A 26,514-nucleotide genomic window follows, 5' to 3' on the forward strand; every position below is an offset into this window, starting at 1 on the left:
ATTGCATTCATTTTCTTTAGCTTGTTCTAGTTTTGATGCTATTGGCTGATTCAGTCATGTGACGCTGCCAAGTCAGCTATTTCATTATCCAGAAGGTGTTTTGCCATGAGGTCTGCTCTTAGCTGCAGCTCCTATTTTTCCAGCTCTGTCTGTGCCTCGGAAATTATTGCTTTTTTACAAAATTGTACTTGGAGAACAGACAACAGTAAAAACAATCAACTTTGCTCCAGCTTCTGGATCTCCTTTACTCTTGTTCACTACCTGTTCATTTGTGTACAGACACACACTGAGGGCAGGATATCACACTATATCACACTATATCACATTATATAACACTATATCACATTATATCACATTATATCACACTATATCACATTATATCACACTATATCACACTATATCACATTATATCACACGATATCACATTATATCACACTATATCACACTATATCACATTATATCACACTATATCACATTCACATTATATCACACTATATCACACTATATCACATTATATCACACTATATCACATTATATCACACTATATCACACTATACCAAACTATATCACATTATATCACACTATATCACATTATATAACACTATATCACACTATATCACATTATATCACACTATATCACATTCACATTATATCACACTATATCGCACTATATCACATTATATCACACTATATCACATTATATCACACTATATCACACTATACCAAACTATATCACATTATATCACACTATATCACATTATATAACACTATATCACACTATATCACATTACTGTATATCACACAATATCACACTATATCACATTTAAGGCAAAGAGGGAAATGAGAGAGAGATTAAAGGGTAGAAGGAATCAAAGAAGGATAGACAGGGTGGCTGAGGAGAGGGATTGGGAAAGAAGAGGAACAGCAATAGAAAAAAAGAATGAGAGGAACAAGAAAAACAACAGATAAAGGAAGTAAAGGAGACAGGCCTTCAGACAGCTTGCTTTCTTTTAGATTAGATTAGATTAGAATAGATTAGATTTGATTAAACTGTATTGTCATTGCATTACAAGTACAAACTACAACGGAATGTAGTTAGCATCTAACCTGAGTGCAAAGGAGCAGTGAAGTGCATTTTAATGTACATTATGTATAACATGTGTATAGAATGTAAATGGTATGAAAAAAGCGAAGGTACTGTATAGTACGTACAGTATTTATTTACAATATAAGCAGAGAGTAGGTGGGCTGTCAGTCACCGTGGCTGCTGAGGACAAGTTGAAGATGTACTTGTCAGTCAGAAGGAGAGAGACCAGAGACTGGGAGGGGTCAGGTACTGTAGGTTGAAGTCATCCTGTAGCATCGATAGATGCCTTCAAATCGAGGCTCAAAACCCACTTCTACCTACTAGCCTTTCCCGTTCACTGACTCATGCCCTGTTTTCCTGTGTTTCATGTGTTTGCCTGTGTGCCCTCCCATAAAACAGAGTGTGATTGTTGTCAATATGTATCTATGTGTATCTACCCTCTGTACAGCACTTTGGTTGACACGCGTCATGTGAAATGTGCTATATAAATAAATCTGATTGATTGATTGATTGATCCATCAGCACCAGGGGGGTGCTATACTCTGGGAGGGAGCTTAGCAGCATGTTCAGCTCATCCAGAACATGTTTGTGAGTCAAGTCAAGAGTCAAGAATTTTAAATTTTTTAATTTTTATTGTCCCATCAGCTGGGAAATTTGTCTTGGGCTTACACCCACACTACAGCCACAGACACATACATACAGACATGATGCAACTGACTCCAAACAGAGGAGATAAACAATATAAAAGATACAATAAAGTACCTGCACAGCAGGATGTCTGGCAACACCACATATATATATATAGTAATAATATAACCAAATATCAATTATCGACACTACTCGGTTATTCGATAATTGCCGGCCATTTATCTGGAGGATCTGGAGGGCAATAGAGAACAGCAATGGTGTCTGTCTATGCCTATACTACTACAGTATGTACTATGCTATTATGCCTATACTACTATTATGCTACTATGTCTATACTACTACATTATGTACTATGCTAGTATGCCTATACTACTATTATGCTACTATGTCTATACTACTACATTATGTACTATGCTAGTATGCCTATACTACTATTATGCTACTATGTCTATACTACTACATTATGTACTATGCTAGTATGCCTATACTACTATTATGCTACTATGTCTATACTACTACATTATGTACTATGCTAGTATGCCTATACTACTATTATGCTACTATGTCTATACTACTACATTATGTACTATGCTAGTATGCCTATACTACTATTATGCTACTATGTCTATACTACTACATTATGTACTATGCTAGTATGCCTATACTACTATTATGCTACTATGTCTATACTACTACATTATGTACTATGCTAGTATGCCTATACTACTATTATGCTACTATGTCTATACTACTACATTATGTACTATGCTAGTATGCCTATACTACTATTATGCTACTATGTCTATACTACTACATTATGTACTATGCTAGTATGCCTATACTACTATTATGCTACTATGTCTATACTACTACATTATGTACTATGCTAGTATGCCTATACTACTATTATGCTACTATGTCTATACTACTACATTATGTACTATGCTAGTATGCCTATACTACTATTATGCTACTATGTCTATACTACTACATTATGTACTATGCTAGTATGCCTATACTACTATTATGCTACTATGTCTATACTACTACAGTATGTACTATGCTATTATGCCTATACTACTATTATGCTACTATGTCTATACTACTACATTATGTACTATGCTAGTATGCCTATACTACTATTATGCTACTATGTCTATACTACTACATTATGTACTATGCTAGTATGCCTATACTACTATTATGCTACTATGTCTATACTACTACAGTATGTACTATGCTATTATGCCTATACTACTATTATGCTACTATGTCTATACTACTACAGTATGTACTATGCTAGTATGCCTATACTACTATTATGCTACTATGTCTATACTACTACAGTATGTACTATGCTATTATGCCTATACTACTATTATGCTACTATGTCTACACTACTATGCACTCAAAGTGAAGCACTTCAGAGGTGTACCCTCTTTAGGGTTGGGTACCGGTACCTGGGAATCGATGCCGGTACCCAACGGTACCCTTTTTCCGGTACTTTACTCTCTCTGTAATAACAACAATTCTATTTCAGTTGTAAAAAAAAAAATAAGTCCAAACTTCTCAATTTCAACATTGTTGAAATTCCCCCATTCTCCCATTCCTCACTGTTGAAAACAAAACGTTTCCAGGGTTAGTTTAACTGTCTTGGGACCAGCTTATTTAACGTTAGCAGCTAACGTTAGTTTAGGTTATTACAGTGACTTGGGCATACAGGAATGGCGAGGATGCAAATCATGTTAGACGCATTGGACCCGTTGCTCTCTGAGTTTTCACTGCACATAGAAACAGTGCAACTCGCAAGAGGAGTTGTCACAGTGCTGTTGAATGCAGGGCTGAATAGCTAGATGTCATATGCTTCTAAAATTGAAGGGCTATGCTGGTCTGTGTCTATTATGAAATGACAATTGCGCTCATTGGAATTTCGATTATTTCTTTACCTGGGAAGTTCTTAATCTATCTGCTCTCAAGGTACCGAAATGTGGCACTAATTGATCTAATGTGAATCGATACTCGGTAGTACCAACGTAATTCGTCGGTGCCCTTAAAATTATTGAGTTCGGTACCAAACCCTAACCCTCTTGCTGACTTTTTGTACACCATTTGATAAAAGCGTCAGCTAAATGTAAATGTAATGCAAACCTGTGTATGTTTGTGTATATGTGTGTTTTTGTGTGTCTGTGTGCGTGTTCATGTGTGTGTTTGTGTGCATCAGGGCTTTGATTAATCCAATAAATAAAAATGTAAATACAAATTCTGCTTTATTTGTTGATGATTCAATATGACAAATATTATCAGTCGTTTTTTTTAGTTTTTTTTGTATTTTAATGTACAAAACAACCCAAGAGATTGTTTATTGTTATTTTGGAATCTCATATTTGAGATGGAACAGTAATATGCATATTACAAACACCATTATATTATTATACTTTTATATACGTATAATACGTAATACGTTATTATACGCTTTACCTTAAAAAAATCCTCTTCCTGAACTGATAAGGAATTGGCTCCAGCACCGGTGGAGAACACAATGTAGCCTACTTATACCAGTTTACGTCAGAGTGATTAACCTGAACTGTTTAATTTACATCCACAAAATGAATGTGGCTGAGAGCCAATATGTTGTTCTTAATCTATTGTGTGTGTGTGGGGGGGGGTTCATAGGTTTATCAAAGTCAACAGACTTTTCACCCTGACCTCATTCTGTCGAAGGGGAAATACCAGCAAAAAAAAATAAACAATAGGGAAACCTCCTTTGGGGCTGGCATACCCTTATCTTTTCAACAACAGGCTCTACGTGTCACCAAAAACATTTCATAATGTCAAAGTCATATATAGTTATATATATATTATAGTAATAGTAATATATAGAGTTAGACACATGTATTCAAGTAATATATAGAGTTGTATATATTATAGATATATAGAGTAATATATAGAGTAATATATATTATAGTAATAATGATATGTAGATAATATAATATAATAGTAATATATAGAGTTAGAAACATGTATTCAAGTAATAGTAATATATAGAGTTAGAAACATGTATTATAGTAATAGTAATATAGAGTTAGAAACATGTATTATAGTAATAAACTTGTTGTCCTAATAAACTAACCTACACTGTAACACGCAACACTTTGATGAACATTGTTACTCAGCTGATAGAGTTATACCCTTCTTGCTGTCTTGTCGCACAGAACTTGTAAGTCGCTTTGGATAAAAGCGTCAGCTAAATGACTAAATGTAAATGTAAATGTAAATGTAATATATAGAGTTAGAAACGTGTATTATATTAATAGTTATATAGAGTTAGAAAAATTTATTAAAGTAAGAGTAATATATAGAGTTAGAAACATGTATTAAAGTGTCATTCTGCAAAGAAACAACTGACAAATGCAGACAAAACTAAAATGTGTAGGCCATGCAAAAAATTGAAAAAAAATAAAAAGATAAAAGACATACAATTCAATTCAATTCAAACTTTAATAGGGACTCATGGTCCAGATAAAAAAAAATACATAAACATATAAAATTACACACAACAGTCAAAAATAACATTGTTAAAATACAAAATTTAAATACACATCAATGTCCCACTCCCACAAATAGACAGCTGTGCCAATGTCTCCACATAGATGCGTGGTAACATGTGGCACTGAACCTACTGTCTGTTAAAACCAGAATTATCTCATTTCCAGAGTCATTTAGCAGACAGATTTATACATGAGATTTCTTAGCTTGGAAGGTATTGACACGTGCAGCCATGAGCATTTCACTTGCACTACACCATCTAGGTCTTTTAAGTAATATTCTCATGGCATCATTATAAGCTACTAGGGGCGACAGTGGCTCAGGAGGTAGAGCAGTCGTTTGGTAATCCAGAGGTTCCCGGTTCGATTCCCACTCCTCCCGGGCAGCTTGTCGAAGTGTCCTTGAGCAAGACACTTAACCCCTAATTTCTCCCGATGAGCAGGTTGGCACCTTGCATGGTTGCCTCTGCCATCGGTGAGTGAATGGGTAAAATGTGAGCAACAAATTGTAAAGCGCTTTGGATAAAAGCGCTATATAAATGCAGCCATTTACCATTTACTTGAAGTCTCTTTTTTGTAGCTTGACGACAAGTGTGCAGTATAAAGTGGTGCACAATATGCTCTGAACAGAGACACCTTCACTCCATCTGTAGTACACATACATGTAATGTAATGTAATGTAATGTAAATGTAATGTAAATGTAAACATACTAAACTTGTGTGAGAGTGTGTTCGCTTGTGCATACATCCTGCAGCATTGCCTGTAATCAGGGGTGTAGCTCCAGATTCTGGGCCCCATGAAAGAATGTATTTGTAGGCCCCCAGTGAATGCGAGCGCGCGTAAGCGGGCAAGCGGAAATTTTTTGGCCATTTTTTTATTGATGAAAACGCATAATATGGTTTTTACCTATACATTCAGATCAGCAGTTCAGCACCTGCACTGTTGGTGGGTGAGCCTACTGTAGTAAAGGATGTCGCATTGCGTTCATCTTCAATGAATGGACCAATGCAATAGTCTACCAAAGCCCCCCCTCTCTCTCTATATATCTCACACACACACACACACACACACACACACACACACACACACACACACACACACACACACACACACACACACACACACACACACACACACACACACACACACACACACACACACTTCAGAAAAAAACATAGTATCAATGAGAGCATCAATAATACACCTGAGTGATGTCTAGTAAAAAAAAAAAAATTGGGGGCCCCCCTCAGTGCTGGGCCCTTGGAATCATCCTAAGCTACCCCCCCCCAGCTACGCCCCTGCCTGTAATATATCATCATCATCTGTCATTTGTTCTGTAATAAAATGTCCAATTGACAATTTGAAGTCAGGACATTTTAGACATTTGTCCTCTTTGGATCTACAGATTAAAACAGCACTCTTACTGGCATTGTATTTGATATAATGTTCAACCCCATACACAGAACATTATAGTAAGAAGCTGCTGGAGACCATGCGCTACTTGAACTAAATACCACAAGATCATCTGCATACATAATATGGTTCACTAAAGTATCACCAATCATGCACCCAGTATTACAGGTACTCAGTTGCTCGGACAGACCATCGACATTATAGATTAAAAATAACTGGAGACGAAATTCCCCCCTGTCTGACCTTATTGCTAACCCCAAACGGGGATGAGACACTATTGCCCCATTTTACATGAATAGTCTGGTGGGAATACCAATAAACCAGAATTCTCACAATGTATCCAGGCACCCCTCTTTGACTCAATTTGACAAACAACTTTCTGTGGTTAATAGGGCATGAAGGAGGCATGCTCAAACAAATACCTGAGAATTCTGTAAGAGCACAGATAAGTGAGTCTTTGTGTGCTTAAAGCTGGGGTAGGCAACTTCTGAGAAATAAGATAAGATATTCCTTCCACCCACAGCTTTCTGGTCCTCCATATTTGAGCTCTACTCAGAGCTTGCAGGTCGGGTACTTGAACCATGTCATTTTCTGGGACTTTTTGGTGTTCTCTCTGGGGATTCTTATCTACCAAAAGCACAGTTGAACTGTATTGCTTACTCCTCCCAAGGTGTCTCATTATTTTGAACTGGAAAAACGATCGTCCTCCGGGCGGCTGGGTGGCGCAGCGGACATTGCGCTCGTCACCAACACAAGAGACACCGGGTTTGACTCCGGCTGTCGGCGTTGCCTCCGGCTTGGGCCGGCCGTCATACTAACTCAATTGGCAAGAGTTAGCGGGTGGAAGTCGATGGGTGGTAATCAGGATGTTGTGGACAGCGACTCCTACAGGTCGGTTGGGGACGCCTGCACAGCAGAGACAGGAAATGGCGGGGGTAGTGTGAGCCTCCCACACGTTACACCTCGCCAATGAGAGTCCGCACTGGCAGGTGAAAAGATGTGACAGGCTGCCTCCACATGTATCGGAGGGGACATGTGATGCAGGGCTTCTATCCTCCCTACGACCAGCCTGTGGGGGGCATAAGGGAGCAACGTTCAAGACAGGGGAGGGGAGAATTGGCACGACAAATTGGGATGGGAGAAAAATTGAAAAAGAGGAGAAAAAGTGGATCAAAAAGAAAAACGATCGTCCTCCCTCATTTGATTTGGCAGGTGGATTTATGAAGTTATGTTTGTTTAAAAGTGGAAAAGATAAAATACACATTGCGGGGATCAAGTGGACAATTTTATGTGGTGCGGCAGCTTTTAATTTCTTATGTGGAACGGTTGACTATGTCTCTCACTTCCTGAAATAATGACTTTGTATTGTAATGTAATGTAACGGCTATGTATTGAGAAGTGCTCTGTGAACTGTTTTTCTGTTTTCTTGGTTTTGTTTTATATGTGTGCTTATGTCTGTTACGTCTGTAATGTCTACTGTAACTTTAATAAAAACACATTGACAAAAAAAAAAGATATTCCTTCCGTTCTTGGGAAAATGCCAGTGTCATAGCAGCATGGGGGAGGGGAGGTACAGGTATATGCAGGAATGGAAGAACGAAGAACAGAATGGCATGGAAGAGTTATCAAGAGTGAGATCATCTGTCCATCAGAAATAGAACAACATCAACATCCCTCTTCAAGTATGGCACCTTTAACATTAACACCACAGATATCAACTGGATTCAAGAACCAATAGGGTAGGGTTGGGTACCGAACTCTGTACTTTTTTAGGGTACGGACCGAATTATATCGATACTACCGAGTACGGATTCACGCTAGAACAATCGGTACCACATTTCGGCACATGTTTAGTATAAGAGTGTAATATACTAGACAAGAGGGAGCCCAAGGAGGAACACTTATATCACAGGCTCCTTCTTAGTTATCTGGTTATTTGCTTTATTACTGTAACAGGGTTGTTTGTGTTCACTGTATAGGTATTGCTTTGTAATATGTTGTGATACTGTAATTTCTGACTGTTGGTATTGTCATGTTTATTGTTATCCACACAAATACACAAAAAATATTATTCGCAAATAATTAAAAAAATATTCTTGAATTTCATTCCCCTTATTGTGGTTGAATCTCATCATGTTCTTCTACCCAGATCAGCACTGTAACATCCTTTTGATTTCACTTGATGTCACAGCTCCCATTTTGTGGCGGTCATTTCATCCCTTCTCTGAAACATTGGTTTTGTGACATTTTGGTAGCAAAATGTCGTGAGTGAAGTTATCCTGTTGAGACTCCTGTGTTTCTCTCCTGTTTCCAGACGAGATCCAGCTTGACCCCAAGGACCTGCGGTGGGTAGGAGCCTGGTGGCTGGGCTTCCTGGTGGCAGCCTGCCTGCTCTTCCTCACCTCACTGCCCTACCTCTTCTTCCCCAGACACATGTCCAAAGAGGTGACGTACGATAAGTGAACCAGAAAAGATATTGTCCAGACTGCAATGGCCTCTGTGCTGTTCAGGTATTAAGCAATCATTATATTTGACACGTGTAGGTAAAGAAATAGTAACAGGTTAAAAGCTCAGATTGTAGTTTGAACAACCTTATTTGCAGATTGACATGCTAAATCTACCGTAGGGCACCTTTTTCTTCTCTTTTCACTTAGTTGAAAAACCCTTTGAAGAAGCTAATGGAGAAAGAGGATCTTTGTGTGTGTGTGTGTGTGTGTGTGTGTGTGTGTGTGTGTGTGTGTGTGTGTGTGTGTGTGTGTGTGTGTGTGTGTGTGTGTGTGTGTGTGTGTGTGTGTGTGTGTGTGTGTGTGTGTGTGTGTGTGTGTGTGTGTGTGTGTGTGTGTGTGTGTGTGTGCGTTTACTAGGCTTGCAGGCTAGTAAAATTCCCATCACTACCCATAGTACACACACTAACACACACACACACACACACACACACACACACACACACACACACACACACACACACACACACACACACACACACACACACACACACACACACACACACACACACACACACACACACACACACACACACACACACACACACACACACACACAGGCACATTCTGTGCATTCAGAATGTCTGTGAAAGTGCTTAGAACGAAACCTCATTTGTCATGTCATTTGAGACCAGAGTGCAGCCAAGTTTCAACCACTGATTCTCAACTGGTTTCACAATCAGCTATTTGACACAAACACTCCCTCCCTTTCTCACAGTGCGCCTGCGTCATTTACTGTAAACCTGAATGTGAGGGGAATTGAAGTTAATACCCAATGCACTGTCAGCAATGATTTTGATCACTTTCAATGGCATTCTTCCGGGATTGTCACAGCACACATTACAGCATCATAAAATCAGTAGAGACAGAAGCTAAATCATAGAGAAGAAAGAGGGAGGTGTAAAGGGATGGGATCAATCAAGGAATATCTTATCGTATCTTAGGAGAAGCAGGACAGGTTAGGCAGAAAACCAACTGGGACTCTATACCATCACACTTACCTCTTGTTAACAGTACTGGTACACTGTGCATTGTGTGGTGGGTTAGAGAGAGAGAGAGGGGGGAGGGGGGGGCAGAGGGAGACAGAGAGGGATGGAGAGAGGGAGACAAAGACAAAGAGAGAAATAAGTGGACAGCGGTCAGGACCTTTACATGCCTGGTAAGGGAGAAAGAGAGATCACTGTGGTGTTTACGTCCCAGTGAGAGAGAAAGGATAAAGAGAGAGGGGGGTGAGATAGTGAGGGAGAAGAATCAAGAATCAAGAATCAAGGGGTTTATTTGTCACATACATACCAGGGCATACAGTGAAATGCGGGTGGTCATGCCTGCATCGAAATATACAATAATAAAAATAGGCATAATTTTTTTTATAAATAAATAGGTAAGACACAAGATGTGCATGATAAAAAAATACATGCTAAGTTCCTGAGAAACTGGTTCCTATGTACACTACTATACAATATACAATTTACAATTTTGCGTGCGTGCGTGCGTGCGTGTGTGTGTGTGTTCGTTCCACCCCGACGGGACCGGATCCGGTCCCAAAACGGCATCTGATCATAATTTGTTCCGAGTGTTTAAAATCAAACGTATTCAAGTATTAGCAATAGGTTAAAAGTGCCATTATAGTTTTACCTTCTCGATTTGCTGAAGTCTATTCGAAGACGGCGACCATTCTGAAAATGTTCAACCATGGGAATTGTCGGTTTTTTTGCGGCCATTTTGTCGAGGGCATGCATAGCTGTGGATCAGCGTTGGAATTGGCACAACGACAAAAACAAATTGGGATGGGGAGAAAACAGAGGAAAATCGGAGAAAGAGAGGATACATTTTTCTTTTTACAAAAAGATGCAAAGAAAAATCATAATTCATATTCTCCTTTGTTTCATCACAATTTAAGCAAGCCTAGTAATAGACACAATATTTCTGACACTGTGAATAAAAAATTTAGATGTCCCTAGATACCAAGAATATGCAAATGACCTTTGCGCTATATATGGAACAGTTTATTTTTAAAGGTGTAAAATGTGTTTTCAACCAGCAGTGAAAAGGACTCCACTGTGTTAAGGTCTGTCTCCTTATTTGTCCAGGACAGCGGGGCAGACGAGCCCAGAACAGAGAAGGAACTGGAGGAGGAGAAACACCAGACGGACCTGCTCTCGAAACTCACCCTCACTCAATTCCTCAAAAGTGAGACTCTTGGTTACTGTAACTATGTTACGATAGTGACACAGAGAAAAAGACTTCAGCTCACTTTACTTTTGCCCTTGGACTATATTATGTCAGGGGTTAGTCAGGCAGGGGTGTCAGCAGGTTAGAGAAGCAGCCTTGTGAACGAAATGTCCGCAAGTTCAATTGTGCTTGACTTCTCTTGGTTAGTGAGAACAGCGACATCTACTGGTCAAATAATCTCTGCTTCACAGAGAATGTACACTATCCTGGTCCAGCTGGAACCTGGGCCCATGCTGCCACCTGTGTGTGATATTTTTTCACAGCTCTATTTCAAAAAGAAATCAACCCACTCACTTGCCCTTTTCATGGCCTCTCTCTCTCTTTTCATGGCCTCTCTCTCGCTCTTTTCATTCTCTCTCTCTCTTTTTTCATGCCCCCTCTCTCTCTTTGCATGCTATCTCTTTTTTCATGCTCTCTCTCTTTTCATGGCCTCTCTCTCTTTTCATGCTCTCTCTCTTCATCCTCCCACCACCTCCCTCGTATCCCCTCCCTCGGCTTCTCTCTCTTCTCCTACATTCCCCTCTCCCCTTTTCCTTCACGCGTTCTTCTCTCCTCATCTCACATTTCACGAAACTGCCCTCCCTTTTCCCAAAACTCTAAACACAAAACACTTTTCTCAAGCTACATACACAAAACCTCACATTCTCTTTTCAAAACCAAACTATCACACCAAAACAGACCAATTTCCTTCATGTCTCGCGCCAGTTTACACAATTTTTCCCACGCTGTTCAACTTCTGTCATGTCGTCGTCATCCGATGTCAATTCAATAAAGAGTATCTTATCTCCGTTTCCAATATTTCGATAATAAAACTGGCAGTTTTACACACTTCATTTAGAAAAGCCATTCTCTTTTGCGAGTGAAAAAACGAGTGGTCAGAGTAAAATGCAGATCGGCGTCACATTAAATGCAGGTCGATGTCAACGCCGATCAGCGTTTTGTGTGACACCAGCGGCGCGGACGTCCGTGCATTAGAAAATTGGACCTTCGCACTTGGAGTCCGCTTTGGGTCTGCTTTGGGTCTGCTTTGGGTCTGCTTTGGGTCCGCTTTGGGTCCGCGCGAGTCCGCTCCGTGTACGGTCCGCTCGACTATGGGAGCACCTTAATTCACACTCATCTCTCTTAGTTATTTCATCACAATAGTCAGTTATTCACACTCATCTCTCTTAGTTATTTAATAATCATAGTTAATCACATGCGTGCTCTCTTTCTCCATCTCTCTACCTTCCCTCAGGTTTCCCTCGCATTGCCCTGCGGACGTTGCGTAACCGTCTCTACCTGCTGGTGGTTCTGGCGCAGGTGTTTCTGTCTGCCCTGGTTGCCGGTCTCGCCACCTTCATGGCCAAGTTCATTGAGCGTCAGTTTAGCCAGACGGCCGCCGCCTCCAGCATGTTGATTGGTAAGTGCCTCGATAACTGATGGTCAACATTTTGCATTTGGCACCTGTCCTCCGACCGGCCACGAACCCTCAACCCTCTGCTCACCAGCACCACGGGTTCATGAGTGTTAGATGCCACGGTCTTATCCAGTTCACCACCTGAAAAGGATCTAACTTTCATGAAGAGGGGAAAAATTTACCCAGTTTTAGCGTTTTTATCAAACATTTTTCGACCAAACCACAAGCTCCACGCACATGGATATTTTATTCCATGGATCAATAATGTGCGTGTGTCATCTTAATGCTGACATCACTTCAGGTGCAGGGCAGCGAGGGGCTCTGAGAGTCACACACAGCTAGTGGCACGAAGCAGAGAGCCTTGCTACTACTAGCCGAGGAGTGATGAATGAAAATGTATCTGTTTCACCTAACACTATTGCTCCGTGATCATAGCCATCCATCTCTAAAGCTAACCACTATTTGTAAAAGCCACAACCACGTTACCATATTTGTAATAATTGTGTCGTTGTACATATTGTGTACCGTTAGAAGCTAATGTAGCTTAGCTTAGCTTGGTAGCTATTGTGCTAACAACATGCCCCGACGTCTAGCTTGTTAGCTGGCATGAATGCCCGATTTAAAATGGTTCTCTCCTCTTTGTATACCTTTGTCCTCACAAGTATTCTGCCAGGGAACTTATGGACACGACAATAGTAGTAGTTATAAGGTGTTTGAGCTTGTAACGTTAGTTAGCTCATAGCTGCTACCACGATAGCTATGAGCTAACTAACGTTACAAGCTCAAACACCTTATAACTACTACTATTGTCGTAGTACTACTACTATTAGCACAATAGTAGCCCACTCTGTGCACCGAGTGGGCTACTATTGATCAACATGCAGCGACATGTAGCTTGCATGATGCGTGTGCTGTGCTTTGCCTGCCCCACAGGTCTGAGAAGAGGACCTGCACATGATTTTACTCGTTCCCCAAACTCCTCTACATGCCCCGATCTAAAATGGTTCACGACAGTAGACATAATGCTAACGTTAGCCAGCGCCATATATCCAGTAGTAGTACTATGACCCGGACGGGCATAAGGCATAAGTTGCCTGAAGTGACGTCACGGCCGTGCTAGCGTCTGATAAGCTTTTAGATTTGCTCGTGCATGTTATTCGTGCATGGACCTTTTTAACCCTTTCTGAGTGGCATTTCCGGCATCAAATGGAAAAAAAATTATTAAATTAGATACCAATGATGTAACCTACGCATAATTGCAGAGTAGGGTTTAACCTGCAAGTTGGCCTTTAACTGCGTTTAACTTCAGGGTGAGTTTACACCAAGGAGCAACTACTGTATACTACATGGTGAGTTTACACCAAGGAGCAACTACTACATGGTGAGTTTACACCAAGGAGCAACTACTACAGGGTGAGTTTACACCAAGGGTAATTTACTACAGGGTGAGTTTACACCAAGGGTCAACTACTACATGGTGAGTTTACACCAAGGGTCAACTACTACATGGTTTCAACCTTGTTTTTGGCCCCATATTGATTTGTTACCCCAACTTTTAAAACATGTGTCACACATTGTCAGGGTTTCCCTGTGTATTCTTGGTCAACACAGTCAATTCAAATGATCATTGTATGCATTAAGTAACTACATTATTGTTACCGCATACATAGTAGTTCTGATGCTAACATTATCAATGTTGAGATCTTCTGCACCAAAAGTGCCAAGTTGTGTGGATCTGGGGTAGATGAATAAAACTGAAAGCAGGGAAACTATTCAATGGAATGGCCATATAGTAGCTAATAGCTAATTATTCACAACTCTACCTTCTAGACAACGTGCCTTGTGTGGGAAAGATCATCACTTTCCCTACCGCTGTCTACTAAGTCTGCCTGTTATGGTTGTAAAATGGTTGTATTGCCGTCATAAACCGTTTGCACAGTGCCTATGGCTACAGTGGAGTGCAGCCAACACTGCACAGGCCACCTGCATGGCTCTGCAAGGAGCAGAGTGGACAAGATGTAACAAGCTAGGAGCAGATGGAATGCTGTCACGACAAAGGCTGTGTGTGTGTGTGTGTGTGTGTGTGTGTGTGTGTGTGTGTGTGCGTGCGTGTGCATGCGTGCATGCATGCGTGTGTACGCACTGTACTGTAACGTGTTTCTTTATTGACTGAGTCTCTCTGGCCCCTGTGTTTCCATAGGAGGTGTTGACATCCCACTGGCCGTGCTGGGCATCGTTCTTGGTGGAGCTCTGATGAGGAGAATGCGTCTGTCTGTCCCTGGTGCTGCCAGGATGTGTTCCATTGCCGTTCTGTTCTGTATGATGACTGCCCTGCCGCTGCTTCTCATTGGCTGCTCCACACAGACGGTCGCTGGCATCTTTCCCCCCAGGTAGAGAGAGAAGAGGGGGGGGTGGAGACTTGTTTGAGCTATGTGCCTTGTATGGTGGTTGTTTGTGTCCTGAGGTGGCTTTCAACCAAGTGTATATACAATGTGTGTGTGCATGTGCGTGTGTCTTTAGCAATGATCTATTATTGGACATTGCAGATTGCCTTTGTCCTCTTGTGTTTCTGTTGTGTATTTCTACGCGCGCGCGCGCGCGTGTGTGTGTGCATGTGTGTGTGCCCTTGTGTGTATGGGTGTGCTGAATTAGTGTGCTAACAATGTGTGTGTGTGTGTGTGTGTGTGTGTGTGTGTGTGTGTGTGTGTGTGTGTGTGTGTGTGTGTGTGTGTGTCTTCAGCAAGGGTCCAGTACAGTGCAGTGCAAGTTGTAATTGTCCAGAAGACGCCTTTAATCCTGTATGTGGTTCTGACCGAGTGGAGTTCAGGTCTCCCTGCCACGCCGGGTGCATCACCATGGAGATGGACAGCACCAGCCACAAAGTCCTGGTAAATACCTTGAGGTCACAGTGTTCTATAGTGTTTTATAGTGTTATATAGTGTTTTATAGTGTTCTATAGTGTTTTATAGTGTTTTATAGTGTGATATATAGTGTTCCACAACCGTGGGCATGGAGAACTGTTAGTATTATCTGACTCTTAACCTCTTCCACCCGACGGGATCGGTACTGGTCCCGAAATGACATATGGTCATAAATCAATATTTCCAGACAGGGCTGGACTGGGACCAAAAATCGGCCCTGGCATTTTTGGCCCAGACCGGCCCACCATAATCGGCCGGACACCACCCGACAGTACACCATCCTTGCGGTCCCCTTAAATATGCGTACCTACTGTACTAGTCCGCCAAACCACTACAAAGCTGGGTAGTAAGTGCCATGGACAAGTGGACCAGTGCAAGTGGACCAGTGTACTCACTCACTCTTGGCTGAATCTTGTTTTGGGTGGTGATGTAAAACACCTGCATCATAGCAGGCTCAGGATGGGCAAAGTAGTCTACAGTCTGTTCCTCCCTGTCTCTCTCCTCCACAACCTGGCTTGACTAGACATAAGGAGAGAGATGATTACAATTAACTGGTACATTCAGTTCCAGAATTGTTGGAATTCCCTGACAAAGATGTGCAAAAAGCTGTACAATTTAAACAATACCATACTGGTAATGAGCAAATAGTTGTTTATTCAATGAATGCATGGAGCTGTTCCATCTTATTTCATTTGATACTAACTAAATACAGATTTCAAGTATTCAAATATCAATGATGAATATTGCATACGGTTTACACAGTTAATAGATCACCTTCTTGTTTTATATTCATGTTCAGATAGGAGTAATAGTTAGATCTTTGTATGTGATTTATATGGCAATTAAATCAATGGTGTGCTTGTTTGTCTGGGGAGTTTGACCTACAGTTAATGTGCCTACCATGTGAAGGTGCATGATCAATGGACAGCACAAAAACAATTTGTGTAGGTGGAGACTAGAGCTACCATAGATAGTAATAAGTTATAAGAGTAAGTAATCCATACCATATCCTAATAGTTACCTTATTACCATACTTGGCTGAAAATAAACTTTGCCGCCTGTTGTGAATGTGTTTTTCCCCTGTAGGCTAATGCATAAATAGGCATACATTTTTGCAGTTGAGCCAAAATTTGCAGCTGAGTAGGCTATATGCTGTGTTTTTATGTCTTCCATCGAGGACCACCTTGGAAATAAGTGTTTTAATGAATGCTTTTAGGTGATATCTTCAGGAATACAAATTGGTCAAGATAATTCGTTTTTATGATGTGTTTTTAATTTCCAAATACAAATCTAATCAAATCAAAAAAGCAGTTTTTGCAGTTGAGCTACAGGTATTGTATATTATACAGCCTTTTCATGCATCTTTATCAAGGGAACCCTAATCCTAATGATTTTTTAAATAATATTATGATGATACGATATGGACCTAGTAGTTGGGTCATCTGTGGCACTTCGTTTCTCAATGGATTTGTCATCTAGGAGGGTTAATAAACAAATTTGGCCGGGGTGTATTTTTAAAAAAGGCGGGGAAAATTTGTGAGAGACCAAAATCCAAAATGGCTGCAGTGGAAATTAACTTTTTAATGGTTTGACCTACAATGATGCACAATACATGGTACCAGCCCCCTCTCAGTCATGTACCAGCCAGCCCCCTCTCAGTCATGTACCAGCCAGCCCCCTCTCAGTCATGTACCAGCCTCCTCTCAGTCATGTATACCAGCCCCCTCTCAGTTATGTACCAGCCCCCTCTCAGTCATGTACCAGCCCCCTCTCAGTCCTGTATACCAGCCCCCTCTCAGTCATGTATACCAGCCCCCTCTCAGTCATGTACCAGCCAGCCCCCTCTCAGTCATGTACCAGCCTCCTCTAAGTCATGTATACCAGCCCCCTCTCAGTCCTGTATACCAGCCCCCTCTCAGTCATGTACCAGCCCCCTCTCAGTCATGTATACCAGCCCCCTCTCAGGCATGTACCTGCCCCCTCTCAGTCATGTACAACAGCCCCCTCTCAGTCATGTACCAGCCCCCCTCTCAGTCATGTACCACATCCCCCTCTCAGTCATGTACCAGCCCCCCTCTCAGTCATGTACCAGCCCCCTCTCAGTTATGTACCACATCCCCCTCTCAGTCATGTACCAGCCCCCCTCTCAGTCATGTACCAGCCTCCTCTCAGTCATGTATACCAGCCCCCTCTCAGTCCTGTATACCAGCCCCCTCTCAGTCATGTACCAGCCCCCTCTCAGTCATGTATACCAGCCCCCTCTCAGGCATGTACCAGCCCCCTCTCAGTCATGTACAACAGCCCCCTCTCAGTCATGTACCAGCCCCCCTCTCAGTCATGTACCACATCCCCCTCTCAGTCATGTACCAGCCCCCCTCTCAGTCATGTACCAGCCCCCTCTCAGTTATGTACCAGCCCCCTCTCAGTCATGTACCAGCCCCCTCTCAGTCATGTACCAGCCCCCCTCTCAGTCATGTACCATAGCCCCCTCTCAGTCATGTACCACAGCCCCATCTCAGTCATGTACCACAGCCCCATCTCAGTCATGTATACCAGCCCCCTCTCAGTCATGTACCAGCCCCCTCGCAGTCATGTACAACAGCCCCCTCTCAGTCATATACCAGCCCCCCTCTCAGTCATGTACCACAGCCCCCTCTCAGTCATGTACCAGCACCCTCTCAGTCATGTACCAGCCCCCTCTCAGTCATGTACCAGCCCCCTCTCAGTCATGTACCACAGCCCCCTCTCAGTCATGTACCACAGCCCCCTCTCAATCATGTACCACAGCCCCCTCTCAGTCATGTACCACAGCCCCATCTCAGTCATCTACCAGCCCCTCTCTCAGTCATGTACCACACGACTGGTGGGGGGGGGGGGGGGGGGGGGGTGGTGCTTAGTAAGAGATGTGATTGGGCCAGCCCAGTGTCAGTCAGTACCAATACATGGTACCAGCCCCCTCTCAGTCATGTACCAGCCCCCTCTCAGTCATGTACCAGCCAGCCCCCTCTCAGTCATGTACCAGCCAGCCTCCTCAGTCATGTATACCAGCTCCCTCTCAGTCCTGTATACCAGCCCCCTCTCAGTCATGTACCAGCCCCCTCTCAGTCCTGTATACCAGCCCCCTCTCAGTCATGTACCAGCCCCCTCTGAGTCATGTACCACAGCCCCCTCTCAGTCATGTACTAGCCCCCTCTCAGTCATCTACCAGCCCCCTCTCAGTCCTGTACCAGCCCCCTCTCAGTCATGTACCAGCCCCCTCTCAGTCATATATACCAGCCCCCTCTCAGTCATGTACCAGCCCCCTCTCAGTCATGTACCACAGCCCCCTCTCAATCATGTACCACAGCCCCCTCTCAGTCATGTACCACAGCCCCCTCTCAGTCATGTACCTGCACGACTGGCGGGGGGGTGCTTAGTAAGAGATGTGATTGGGCCAGCCCAGTGTCAGTCACTACCAATGGGCCGCTGTCCCAGCCTAGTAGTGGGCCGCTCATTGAATTTTTTTTAAATAAATATATATAATTTTTTTATCAAATCATAACGGCCCAAAGATGCATCGGCCCACCGGGAAAATGCCCGGTATGCCAGATGGCCAGTCCAGGCCTGTTTCCAGACTGTTCTATAAAACTAGCGATTTTTATTTCAGTATAAACATCATAAACATGTCACAACAGCATTTAGAATGTACAGTATATTATCATCAATACGTTGGTTAGTTTACGAATAAGTTCAAGTATTATATAGATCGATTTTCCTTTTCGGAATGTCTGTATATTCCGCGAGAGGCGACCATTTTGTAAAACCGGGGGAATGGGAATTGTAGTTTTTTTGCTGCCATTTTGGAGCGGTCTTCCAGAGGTCTGGTTCTGGTTCTGTATGAATTATTTCAATAACTGTTATTATTCAGGATAATTCTACCACAAAAGGTAAAGTTTTTGACAAATATTGAAACGCAGTTAGTTTCTCTTCCCTATTGTTAGCATGTAGGAACAATTAGATCTGAAATTAGTTTCAAAACGGTTGCACTGTGGGGAAAATAAAAAAGTACAGTAGATTACAGTAGATTTCAATATCTGTTCTTATGCACGCCTGGTGATACTAAATCCAAATTGAACTCAGGCATTTGAAAGATAATATATGTATATATATATATAAATGTGCGAATTGGCTATAATAAGGTAATTTATAAGCCTGCTATTGTATATTATATAATAATATTTCAAATTGCATTGGTCCGGATGGGAGAATTCAGTACTGTATCTACAGAACCGTCTGTTTAATCATCTTCCCTTTATTTAATTAAATATTAATGTCCATAGATTTTTTTGTACACATGATCTCAAGAAGGTACTGAACGAGATCAGTGTCAGTTTTTAATGTTAGGTCATTATTAGCATGGTGTTATTCACTGTCAAAGATGCAAAGAAAAATCATAATTCATATTCTCCTTTGTTTCATCACAATTTAAGCACGCCTAGTAATAGACACAATATTTCTGACACTGGGAATACATTCACTGAGGTCCATAGATGTCCCTAGATACCAAGAATATGCAAATGGAGAGAGAGAGAGAGAGAGAGAGAGAGAGAGAGAGAGAGAGAGAGAGAGAGAGAGAGAGAGAGAGAGAGAGAGAGAGAGAGAGAGAGAGAGAGAGAGAGAGAGAGAGAGAGAGAGAGAGAGAGAGAGAGAGAGAGAGAGAGAGAGAGAGAGAGGGGGGCAAGCTTTCACTTCTGCATTGATTATTTCACCTAGATGTCTGCAAAGTATGTAGACAAATACTCAGCATCACACACAAACACACGTGCACACTCTTTTTTTCTTACACACTGTTTAAACTTTTCTTTCTCTCCCACACGCACGCACGCGCGCGCACACACACACACACACACACACACACACACACACACACACACACACAGGGTTTTTTCATCCTGGGAATTGGGGGATTCTGTTGAAGTAGCCTTGAGTAAAAACAGATGTGAAACACATGAAGCAGTTAAATAATGTTCTTATGTAAGAAAAACGTGTCAACGGCCAATGATTTAGTAAACACAGCATCCTGGTCGAGCAGGATGTGATTTCTAGTGAGAGGTCCCTGCTGCTTATTTCCAGTCATGCTTTAATACACACATACACACAAAGGCAGTTAGGGGTTAAGGGTGTTGATCAAGGACACTTCAACATGAAGTCGGGAGGAGCCAGAATCAAACCGGGAACCTTCAGATGACCAGACGACCGCTCTACCTCCTGAGCCACTGACACCCCTATTTAAAGATTCTATACATTTACATTACTACATTTAGACTATAATATACTACTACATTTATCCAACATTTATATTATTACTTTTATACTACAACATTTATGCTACTATATTTATATTACAACATTTATGCTACAACATACCGCATTTATATTATTACATTTATACTACTTTAAATAAAATTTGTGTTGAATTTCTTAACCGACATGTACTGTATGTGTGTCAGTGTGTTGGTTCTCTCTCTCTCCAACAGAACTACATGGTGTGTCAGTGTGTTGGTTCTCTCTCTCTCCAACAGAACTACACCGTGTGTCAGTGTGTTGGTTCTCTCTCTCTCCAACAGAACTACACGGTGTGTCAGTGTGTTGGTTCTCTCTCTCTCCAACAGAACTACACCGTGTGTCAGTGTGTTGGTTCTCTCTCTCTCCAACAGAACTACACCGTGTGTCAGTGTGTTGGTTCTCTCTCTCTCTCCAACAGAACTACACCGTGTGTCAGTGTGTTGGTTCTCTCTCTCCAACAGAACTACACCGTGTGTCAGTGTGTTGGTTCTCTCTCTCCAACAGAACTACACGGTGTGTCAGTGTGTTGGTTCTCTCTCTCTCCAACAGAACTACTCTGTGTGTCAGTGTGTTGGTTCTCTCTCTCTCCAACAGAACTACACCGTGTGTCAGTGTGTTGGTTCTCTCTCTCCAACAGAACTACACCGTGTGTCAGTGTGTTGGTTCTCTCTCTCTCCAACAGAACTACACGGTGTGTCAGTGTGTTGGTTCTCTCTCTCTCCAACAGAACTACACGGTGTGTCAGTGTGTTGGTTCTCTCTCTCCAACAGAACTACACCGTGTGTCAGTGTGTTGGTTCTCTCTCTCTCCAACAGAACTACACCGTGTGTCAGTGTGTTGGTTCTCTCTCTCTCCAACAGAACTACACAGTGTGTCAGTGTGTTGGTTCTCTCTCTCTCCAACAGAACTACACCGTGTGTCAGTGTGTTGGTTCTCTCTCTCTCCAACAGAACTACACCATGTGTCAGTGTGTTGGTTCTCTCTCTCCAACAGAACTACACCGTGTGTCAGTGTGTTGGTTCTCTCTCTCTCCAACAGAACTACACCGTGTGTCAGTGTGTTGGTTCTCTCTCTCCAACAGAACTACACCGTGTGTCAGTGTGTTGGTTCTCTCTCTCTCCAACAGAACTACACCGTGTGTCAGTGTGTTGGTTCTCTCTCTCTCCAACAGAACTACACCGTGTGTCAGTGTGTTGGTGGAGACGCTGGAGCGCCAGGCTCTGCGTTACCAGGGACATGTGGAAGCAGCTGCCCCCACCTTCTCCTCCCCTTCATGGTGCTGTCAGGACTCACCTGCTTCATCGCCTCCCTCTCAAAGACGCCCTCCTTCATGATGATTCTCAGGTATGGATGGGTGGATGGATAGAGGGACAGACAGAGAGAGACAAACAAATGGATGGATAGAGAGACAGACAGAGGGACAAACAAATGGATGGATGGATGGATGCTAGATAGAGGGACATACACATAGACAGACATGTGGATGGAAAGAGGGACAGACAGAGAAACAAACAGATGGATGGATGGATGGATAGAGGGACACAGACAGATGAATGGATGGATATAGGGACAGACAGATGGATGGAAAGAGGGACAGGCAGACAGCTTTTTGCAGTGTATAAGAGAGGTCAAACAACAATGTTAAATAGTATGGCTTGGCTATTCCACTGTGGGTTGCGCTGATCCGACGCCTCGCAGGTACAACCTGGGGAGCCACTGCCAAGACCCTTCGGATATCCACCCAAGCCCTGGTCTTCTCGGCAGCAGAGTACTGTGCCCCAGTCTGGAGCAGAAGCCCACATGTTAAAAAAGTTGATGCGGCTACTAACAACGCCCTCCGGATCATCACTGGATGCCTGAAGGCTACACCCGTCTTCCTGCTGCCAGTCCTTGCAGGAATCGCACCAGCTGGCCTACGACGAGAGGCTGCCACTCTCGCCCTAGCAAGGAAGGCAGTGAAGCATGACTGGCACATCCTACACAACACCACAACAACAACAGCACCTATGAGCAGACTCAAGTCTCGCCACCCCTACAACAAGGTGGCACAAGAGATGCTCCGTTCCACCACTGAGGACCTATCCAGAAAGCCTGGAAGAGAGAGTGGGAGAGTGCTGGGCCAACCCGTATCCACCACCACATCTGGGATCCAGGAGATGGCGCCACAGGAGACGATCTTCCACGCCGGCAATGGGTTCTGCTGAACCGTTTAAGATCTGGGGTTGGTCGCTTTAAAGCATCATTAAAGAAGTGGGGCCTGGCAGACAGCGCTGCATGTGAGTGTGGAGACCCTGAGCAGACTGTTGACCACATCCTGACCATCTGCCCCCTATACAAACCACCCTCGGAAGCCAGCCTCTTTGTGGGACCAGAATTAAGGGCATGGCTACAAGATACAGAGTTGGACCTCTGACGTTACACGAAAGAAGAAGAAGTACCTCAGGGAATGGTAGTGGCTATACCACTGTTCCAACTGCAACATTCCTTCAATCTGGAGAGATGTGTCTCAGCACGTCAATAGACCACACACAGGTAGTGGAGCAATACATACACACAACACCACGTGTCTCTCCCTCTCTATCTGTACACCTCAGTTTTGATTTGTGAATATAAACAAGTATCTCTTTAAGCTGAACACCAGAGAGACCGGACTCTGGGTGATGATGTCATCAGAAGACACATCCTGGGGCTGCTCCATAGACAGTGAATAGTGGAACAACTCCTTGGGCACTGACAGTAGCCATGGGGGTCTTACTGGGATGTGGCCTGATATTTAAATAAAACTAATTTGGATGTAATAGATCAAACTAAAATGCTATGAGCCCACACAACCGGTCACTAATTCATTATCAATGACCAACTCCAAAAAATTCAAGTCAATGATGCACTAATTTCCAGCTGAAACGCACACACACACACACACACACACACACACACACACACACATACACACACACTCCTGTTTGCGGACGACTCAGCCCTGCTGGTCTCTGACAAGAACAAGTTACAGGTTGAAAAAGCCCTCAGCTCGGAACTAGGCAAAATCTGCATATGGCTCGCCGACAACAAACTATCATTACACATGGGCAAAACAGAGTCCATACTCTTCGGTTCAAATAACAAACTCAGCAAGACCGACGCCTTCTCGGTTACAGTGGGTGACAATATTGTCACAAGGAAAGATGAAATTACCTACCTAGGTTCCATCCTAGAGGCTAATCTTTCCTGTGACAAAATGGCATCCAATGTAATAAAAAAAGTCAACCAACGAACTCGATTCTTGTACCGGATCTCCTCTCTGGTAAACAAGAATACCCTGAAGACTCTGGCAGGAGCACTCATTCAAGGGTACTACGACTATGCTTGCACCTCATGGTACCAAAGCACCTCAAAGGCACTAAAAAACAAATTACAAACATCTCAAAACAAGCTAGTCAGAGACTACTGCTTGACCTGACTCCTAGAACCCACCTCACCCCGGCCCACTTTGACAACCTAGGATGGCTTAGAGTAGATGACAGAGTACAGCAACTTGCAATGGGCCTGGTCTACAAGATACACTACGCGACCAAGGTACCCATGTACATGTCAAAATACTTCCCAAAGGTCAGTGAATACCACGATCACAACACCAGAGGGAGCTCCACAAATCATGTTAAACCCAGATTCGGCTCAAACAAGGGACTAAACACGTTTCGCAATTATGCCACATCAATGTGGAACGCCCTACCCAAAGCTGTAAAGGAATGTGAATCACTACCCACCTTCAAAAACACTCTCAAAGAACACCTACGGGAGACTGCAATTCGAAACTGGCCCCTACAAATGTCTTAACCCAGTTGTACAGTAAATTACCAAGTATGGCTTTGTCAGTATTCCAATGTACAGTGTACAGTGTGTCCCCCCCCCCTACCCCAACCCCCCCCCCCTCCAATGTACAGCCCCCACCCACCAACCCCACCCCACCCACCCAACCTCCTCCAATGTACAGTTTCTACGTCAAATGTATATAATACACTCTTTTTCTGGACACTTTTTGTATCACAAACAGTACTGTATTTGCAAATCTGATATGTCATAAATGTATAGATGTAGCAGTACTGTCTATCTGTATGTCATGTATGTCATATATGTTATGATGAATTGAAAATGGGGGACCCTGATGTAAACAAGACGAAAGTCTTTCTCTGGTCTGCATCCCCTTAACAATTGTATGTATTGAGCTATACTGTACTGTACCCATTCTGCAATCTGTTAATAAACTTTTCAATCAATCAATCAATCAATCAATCAATCAATCAATCAATCAATCAATCAATCAATCAATCAATCAATCAATCAATCAATCAATCAATTCAATCAATCAATCAATCAAACACACACACACACACACACACACACACACACACACACACACACACACACACACACACATACACACACACACACACACACATAGCATACACACAATCACGGCAAGTCTGGTGGAGAGTATTACCAAATACTATTTACTTTGTCCAGTGTCGGTCATTGATTGTGCACTTTGGTATTTATGGTAACAATATGTGAATGTTAACTGAGGCATTCGTATATGAATAAATAGTTTATAAAGATGTTAGTCAATGTTGTATTTGTACATTTTAAAACATTTACATGTATTTAAGTAATACTTAATAATGCCCTAAGAGTGCTTAATAACCATTAGTTATCCCTAGTAATTATCCATTAATTAATGTTGTTTGTGACCCTTATTGTAAAGTTGAAAACATGTTTCCCTTAAGCAACACTCCATACTTGCATAAGAGTACACTACTGAATAAGCATGATGTGGTTGCAATAGCAGAACGCATTCAGGACATATGACATATACTTGTAATATAAGTTCTGCCCAAAGCATTTGAGCAAACTTTGAGGGCCAGCTATAGCAAGATTGATTGATTGATTGAAAAGTTTATTAACAGATTGCAGAATGGGTACAGTACAGTACAGCTCAATACATACAATTGTCAAGGGGATGCAGACCAGTGAAAGACTTTTGTCTTGTTTACATCAGGGTCCCCCATTTTCAATTCATCATAACATATATGACATACATGACATACAGATAGACAGTACTGCTACATCTATACATTTATGACATATCAGATTTGCAAATACAGTACTGTTTGTGATACAAAAGTGTCCAGAAAAAGAGTGTATACATTTGATGTAGAAACTGTACATTGGAGGAGGTTGGGTGGGTGGGGTGGGGTTGGGTGGGGGCTGTACATTGGAGGTGGGGGGGGGGGGGGTTGGGTAAGGGGGGGGACACTGTACACTGTACATTGTACATTGGAATACTGACAAAGCCATACTTGGTCATTTACTGTGCAACTGGGTTAGGACATTTGTAGGGGCCAGTTTCGAATTGCAGTCTCCCGTAGGTGTTTTTTGAGAGTGTTT

At 42.5% G+C, this 26,514-nt stretch overlaps 1 protein-coding gene across 1 annotated transcript in view; it reads left to right on the plus strand.

Moving 5' to 3' along the window:
• Positions 1-26,514, plus strand: part of LOC311233107 (solute carrier organic anion transporter family member 2B1-like) — a 69,796-nt gene that overhangs the window by 35,375 nt on the left and 7,907 nt on the right. Inside the window, exons 7-12 of the mRNA XM_084319992.1 lie at positions 9,009-9,139; positions 11,289-11,388; positions 12,665-12,829; positions 15,027-15,216; positions 15,567-15,714; positions 22,244-22,416. Coding sequence (XP_084176118.1) covers positions 9,009-9,139; positions 11,289-11,388; positions 12,665-12,829; positions 15,027-15,216; positions 15,567-15,714; positions 22,244-22,416 — 907 coding nt within the window. The remainder of the gene's footprint in view (positions 1-9,008; positions 9,140-11,288; positions 11,389-12,664; positions 12,830-15,026; positions 15,217-15,566; positions 15,715-22,243; positions 22,417-26,514) is intronic.

The sequence above is a fragment of the Notolepis coatsorum genome, assembly GCF_963971535.1.
Source record: "Notolepis coatsorum genome assembly, chromosome: 8".
In the NCBI taxonomy this organism is placed as follows: Eukaryota; Metazoa; Chordata; class Actinopteri; order Aulopiformes; family Paralepididae; genus Notolepis; species Notolepis coatsorum.